We start from the raw sequence: 6,851 nt of genomic DNA, 5'->3' as shown, positions 1-6,851 counted from the left end.
TGGCCTAGCCAGTGTTAATGGAGCCTACTGCAGATTTTCCCTGGCGAGACTGTCACCCGCCTCAGAAGGGTTTGCCTGCCCGTGTCTGCCCGTGACTGCAAGGAGCCCCGGTAGTCAGGGAACGGGTTGTCCTTGGCACTTGACCATAGACGATGGCTACTCAATCACGGAGTTATGACTATCGGATTTTCACACGGGCTTCTTCCTGCATCCTTTTGTTTTCCAGAATTCCCTTCTCCGAGTTTGAACTCAAGGACTCCTGTGATCACAAGGGGACAAAACGTGTCTCTGTTTTGTTCCAACGAGAACAGATCACTGCAAATCACCTACTCACTGTTTTTGGGTCAGAAACATGTGGCAACCAAGAAAGGAAAGGGTGAACCCGTGATTTTTAACCTGACAATCTCCACACCCGGTGAGGTGGGCCCTTACAAATGCAAAGCTGAAGTTTTCAACTGCCCGAAATACAGCCTCGACTTCTCCTTCAGGATGGAGGGTGAGTAGGTCACTCGCTGCTCGGAGGGCCCGTGACTTGCGGGATTCTTTCCTTTTGCACAAAGGGCTGTGCATGCCTCTTGCACGTACTCAGGTGCCTGGTGTCAGTCCGCTTTTGTCAGCCTGACCGGATACCTGAGAAAACTTCTTGAAGGAAGGGAGTGATTTATTTTATTTTAGTTAGTTAGTTTATTTGGCTTAAAAGTTTCAGCCAGGCATGGTGGCACACGCCTGTAATCCCAGCACTCTGGAGGCTGAGGCAGGAGGATCGTTGCGAATTTGAGACCAGGCCGGTCTACAAAGTGAGTCAAAACCAGCCTTCACTGCATAGCGAGACCCCGTCTCAAAAAGACAAAAAAAAAAATAAATGAATAAATAAAAGTTTCAAAAGTTTCGGTCTGTGGTCAGCTGCTTCCACAGCTTTCAGGCCATGGGTGAGGGAAGCCTCAGGGAGGAAGATAGTGGCACAAGAAAGCTGCTCCCTTCCAGGCAGCCGGGAAGCAGAGAGACGGGGACAGAGCCGAGAAGGGGCTGGGGGCAAGATCGACGGCCCGTTATCTGCTTCCTCCACTCAGCGCGGCTTCCGCTCCCAGGACTCCCATCGTGTCATCAGCGATGCCATCAGGGCGAATCTGCTGCGGGAGGAGAGCGTGATCTATCAGCGCCCGCAAGAACACACGACACCTTTGAGGGCCGTCTGAGATCTAATCAGAGCAAACCCGGGGAGTTTGTTACCGAGCTCTTATTTTATTTTATTTTATTTTTCTCGTACCGGGAATCGAACTCACAACCTTGCGCTCACCAGGCAGGCGCTGTGCCACTGAGCTAAATCCCCAGCCCCGCGAGCTCTTATTTTAATAATTCCAATTCACCTTTCAAAGCCTTCGGGACTATTTCAGATCCCCGTCTTAGATCTTTCGGCAAAACTCATAGATCTCCAGTGTAAAATTGTTAAATCTTTTCTAGATGCTTTATTGTACGATCCCCACCCTGTGGCTAAAAAAAAAAAGACTTTTTCTGAAGACTTGATGAAGATATCTTGGAGTCAGGGTTAAGCCCCGCAGAGAGCTTTGTCAGCCCGACCCCTTCCCGCCCTCTTACGCTTGCAGTCAGGTGCCTCCCTGCCAGTACTCTTCCTGTCCAAACTCATCTTATCATTTGGCATTTTTCTCTGCTATCTTCCCGCCCCACGTTTCCGATAGCCCAACTTCAATGGCCTGAACTTTGAAGGTGACCTTGATAATGGGCCTCTGTGAGACAGACTGGAAACCTGTGTAATTAATTGTACCTGGAGTCTTTTTGTTTTGTTTGAGATAGGGTCTTGCTATGCAGTTCACGCTGGCCTGGAGCTCACTTTGAACTCGCAACGATCCTCCTGCCTCAGCCTCCCAAGTGCTGGGATTACAGGCGTGTGCCACCACGCCCGGCTATACCTAGAGTCTTACAAACTAATGGACCATCACTTCCCGATCACCTCTGAGTGATTCTCTATGTCTTGCCTATCCAGTATGGGAGCCACTAGCCATAGGTCACTATTCTTTTGTTTCTTTTTTGTTGCTTTTCTTTAGTTTATTTGGTACCAGGAATGGAACTCAGGAACTCGCACTTGCCAGGCAGGTGCTTGTGCCACTGAACTGTATCTCCAGCCCCATAGGTCACTATTTTAAATTTAAATTCAAATTAATTAAAATCAGTGACGTAAAAAGTTCCATTCCGTGTTCCCACGAGACACATTTCAGCTGCTCAAAAGTCACAAGTGGCTGGTGGCTGCCACACTGCACCACGGAGAACATCTCCATTCACTACAGAAAATTCTACTGGACACCAAGGCCCAGGTCAGTGATGCTTAGCTTTTTTTTTTTTTTTTTTGTCTTTTTTTTTGAGACAGGGTCTCGCTATGCAGTTCAGGCTACCTTGAGCTCACTTTGTAGCCTAGGCTGGCCTCGGACTCGCAATGATCCTCCTGCCTCAGCCTCCCAAGTGCTGGGATTACAGGCGTGCGCCACCACACCCAGATTGATTCTCAGCTTTAAGGTCATAATTGTCTTAATAACCTAATGATAGTAATTGATACCTTTCCCAGAGAAATGCTCATAACATTATAGATACATATTTATGTAGACAGACATTTTTGCAGAAGGTTTTAGACAGTGCTATGGTTTACAGATTAGAGCCAACAATCTTTTGGCATAAACTAAGTCGAAGTCACAATTGTCAAAGGCATATGCAGCAGCGGGAGGAAACCCCTGCAGACACAGTGCTGGAAAGGGGTGGGTACTGCAAGGGGCATTAACTTCACTGACAATATTCTCTAGGGGTGGGCAGGGAACAGGTGAAGATGTGTGTTTTCTGGGCAGGACTTCCCTGCAGTTTATCGGCACCATCACGCTGCCCTGTAGAACTGCTTTGGTAGATTATGGCACCACCAGGGCAGCAGGTAGCTATCAGGCGCCTACTGTGTGCAAGCAACGGCGCCCCGAGATTTCAGTGATGTGTAAGGCATGGTCATGTCCCCAGCCCGTAAGGATGGAGGGTAAAGCCACAAACACAAATTCACCCATCATGGAGCTGCTCGCCATATGTTTAATGAAGACCCGGATATCCGAGCCCCGGGTCCCTAGTAGCTCCTGCCCTTGCGGAGCTCACAGTGTTGCGGCGGGAGACACAGAGCGCTGTCACCCAGACAAACACATCGCAAGCTGCGCTGGCTGATGCAAAGGGAAGGAGCGTGGGAAGTAGAGGGTGGGGGACCCCTCCCTGGCCAGGGCAGTGAGGGAGGGCTTTCTGAGGGGCTGATACTGAGGCAGAGCCCTGCAGGATGAGGAGCTAGCCGTGGGGAGACGCAGGGAGAGGGGCTCTAGTCAAGGGACCACAGCGCATCCAGAGCTCCAGCTTGGGATGGGCCTGACAGGTCCAAGGACCTGCAAGGAGCATGGTAGGCTGAAGGTCACACGAGGGGAGGTGACCCCATGTGAGCCTGGGGAGGGAGCGGGACAAGTTTTGAGGGGCTTGGAGCCATGGGAAGAGTTTAAGCTATTCGGGGCTGCAGGGGAGTGTTAGGATTCTATTTTTCATCCTTGAAGTTAACTCATTCAAGGGTAGAGGGGTTACGGGTCACAAGTACAAGGTGCTCACGGAGAGGCTATTGCATTCATGCAAGACAAAAGCAACAATGGGGTGGACACGTGGGGATGGATAGATGTAAATGGATTGAAGAAATATTTTAGAGGAGCCGGGTGTGGTGGTGCATGCCTGTAATCCCAGCACTCGGGAGGCTGAGGCATGAGGATCACTGTGAGTTCGAGACCAGCCTGGGCTACAAAGTGAGTTCAAGTCCAGCCTGAACTGTATAGCGAGATCCTGTATCAAAAAGACCAAAAAAAAAAAAAAAAGAGAAATATTTTAGAGGAAAAGCCCACAAGATTTGCTGGCCAAGTAGGGATGCAGTCACAGGCGGTGAGGTAAGGAAAGAACAGGAGGTCTCCGGGTTCTACCTTGATGAGTGCTCGCCACTACAACGGGGGAGAGTGAGAGAACAAGGTTTTGAAATGCGTTCTTCTGCCCACCTAGTGATGATTCATTAACTAGGAGATGAGCTGGAGTTCCGTTTCCAGCAGGCTCAATTTGAGGCAACCATGAGACACCCCGAGGGATGATCGTGCCCTAAGAGGGAGGGAAAGGGACGTAGCAGTTGGAGTGGGTGGAGGAGGAGGGCACTTCCTCCTGGAGGGTTTAGGGAAGGTCTTATGAGACAGCAGCAAGACGAAAATAAAGGGCCCCTTAAATTATAGATGTGGCAGCCGGGCATGGTGGCGCACACCTGTAATCCCAGCACTCGGGAGGCTGAGGCAGGAGGATTGTTGCAAGTTCGAGGCCAGCCTGGGCTACAAAGTGAGCTCAAGGCCAGCCTGAACTGCATAGCGAGACCCTGTCTCAAAAAGACAAAAAAATTATAGATGTGGCTAGTTAGATATCTGTATCTGTATTGTATCCATCAATCACCTGTCCATCTTCTGTCTATCTTCTATCTGTCTGGTCTATTGGAGAGCTGAAACTCACTGCAATTTCCTTCCACAGATTATCTTGAACTCTGGGAGGCCCTTACTCAGTCTGTCCAACTCTCAGGGAAGCCACAACTTTCCAGTCACTCTAGCTGTCAACCCTCAGTCCAGTTTCAGTCATTCTGTCTCAGAGAAGCCCACACTCCCTGCTTCCTCATGAATGTTTCAATTTCTCTTTCCTGAAAATCACGGTGGTAGAATTCCCTTCCATTGCAAGATGTCCTGTTGGTGCTAGTCTCAAACAAAGCTGCCCTCCGCTGCTGCCCCCTCTGGGAGCCATTTTGTCAAAAACATTGTCACAGGGATTCCCGTTCAGGAGAACTAGGGAACAAGAACAGTATAAATTATTTTCTTTGAATTTACTTTATTTTGGTCCCCTTATTGTATTGTTTCTGTACCAAATTGATTGTTTAAAAAAAAAAAAAAAGCATAGATTCTAGAATCAGTCCCAACTGCCCTATTTTTATTTTGAAATATAGTCCCGTTAAGTTGTCCCAGGCTAGGTGCAAACTTGAGATTCTCCTGCCTCAGCCTCCCAGAGTCCCAGGGTTACAAATCCCCATGCTGGCAGGGGCAGGTTTTTCCTTCTGTTTGTTTTTGTTTGTTTTTGTTTTTGTTTTTGTTGAGACAGGGTCTCAGTATGTAGTTCAGGATGGTCCTAAACTCACTATATAGCCCCAGATGGCCTTAAACTTGCCTAATCCTCCTGCCTCAGCCTCCCGAGTGCTGGGATTATAGGCATGCGCCACTACACCCCTCCAGGGGCAGGTTTCTTTAACTTTCTGGAGCTCAGCTGGTTCATCTCTGGAGTGGGCAGATACTATAAACTCTGCAGTATTACTGTGAAGGTCAGTGAGTAGTATGCCTGGCACATCAGAGACGTGCCTCTGACCTGAGGGTGTGTGCCGGACTCCTGTACCTCTGGGTGAGCGTTTCGGTTGAGCCAGTTTAGCGGAGTTACTTCTGCTTTTTTGGAGGAAGTGCAAGATACTTGCGCAGCTGAATTCTATAAATAAAAATACAGTTAGAGAACAGGATATTTTTGGATTGAGAATAAAAGCAACTCTTAGCCTCACATTTGGTACTGGCTAATTTCAAGATCACGCTCTTTATCAAGAACAAACATACCGTGACTTCTGTAAAGGGCCCCTGGCTTCCTCAAAGCAGGGAGATGGGCTCCACCCTCTGGCTTTCTCAGCGTGGGTGAGGGCACACTGCCTGGGCTCAGGCCCGGCACGCAGCCGCCCTGCTCACCCACTGCGACCTTCTTGACCTCCCCGGAAGGGGGCTGTTCGCCTTTGGGTCCACAGACTGGGGCAGAGCAGGGGCTCGATCCATATTTGTGACCGAGTGAGCCCTACCGTCTGTTTATTTCCCTGAAGGTCCGGAAGCTTAGTGTTCAATGTCATGGTACTGAGACGCAGTGGATTTTTTTTTTTTTTTTAACTTTTTTCCTCATAGTGGGATTGAACCAGGGCCATCCCACAGAACTAATCCCCAGCCCTTCTATTACTATTATTGTTGATGTTATTATTATTTTTTGTTTTGTTTTGTTTTTGTTTTTCTTCCGGTACCGGGAATCGAACTCATGACCTTGCGCTTGCCAGGCAGGCGCTGTGCCGCTGAGCTAAATCCCCAGCCTCCGATGTTATTATTATTATTATTAATTATTTGTAGCTGGGTGTCACTAAGTCACTAAGTTACACAGGCTAGTCTTGAATTTGTGACCCTCCTGCCTCAGCCTCCAGGAATGCTGAGATTACAGTTGTGTACCACCACACCTGGCTGAGGCGGTGAACCAAGGTGATGGGACACCACCCTCCTCATCAGTGAGCGCAGTTCTGGCAGAACTGCGTTAGTTCTTGCAGCTAGCAGGTAAAGAGCCAGGGTCCACCTCTGCTTCCTTGCGCATGCGCGGGCCGGCACTGCCCTTTGTCCTCCGGCCAAGTGCGTGATGCGACTGGCGCACCAGGAAACAGTGTTTGCACTTTCTAGCCAGTCTTGACCCGAACACGCTTTTTTTTGTGTATGCCTTCCCCCAGTGACGCTATTTTGTTGCCATAGTTCAGAAAGCGACGAAGGTGGACCCCCTTTTGCAAGGACCACTTTCGTCCCTGCAGATCCAGATCCTAGCCGGGCTTGGTGGCGCACGCCTGTAATCCCAGCACTTGGGAGGCTGAGGCAGGAGGATCGGTGAGAGTTCGAGACCAGCCTGGGCTAAAAAGTGAGCTCAAGGCCAGCCTGAACTGCAGAGCGAGACCCTGCCTCAAAACACACACACACACACACACACAC

At 49.5% G+C, this 6,851-nt stretch overlaps 1 protein-coding gene across 2 annotated transcripts in view; it reads left to right on the top strand.

Annotated features, from left to right (window-relative positions):
- Positions 1-226: 226 nt before the first annotated feature.
- Positions 227-6,851, top strand: part of Milr1 (mast cell immunoglobulin-like receptor 1) — a gene marked incomplete at its 5' end in the record, with an annotated part of 13,209 nt that continues 6,584 nt past the window's right edge. For both annotated transcript variants that reach the window (XM_013503177.1, XM_005402166.2), the window contains 1 exon segment: positions 227-496. In XM_013503177.1, the coding sequence (XP_013358631.1) occupies positions 227-496 (270 nt within the window).

The sequence above is a fragment of the Chinchilla lanigera genome, unplaced genomic scaffold, assembly GCF_000276665.1.
Source record: "Chinchilla lanigera isolate Chin_1 unplaced genomic scaffold, ChiLan1.0 scaffold00077, whole genome shotgun sequence".
NCBI lineage: Eukaryota > Metazoa > Chordata > Mammalia > Rodentia > Chinchillidae > Chinchilla > Chinchilla lanigera.
Note: the sequence above shows the minus strand (reverse complement) of the source record. Positions and strands in the feature narration are given on the sequence as shown.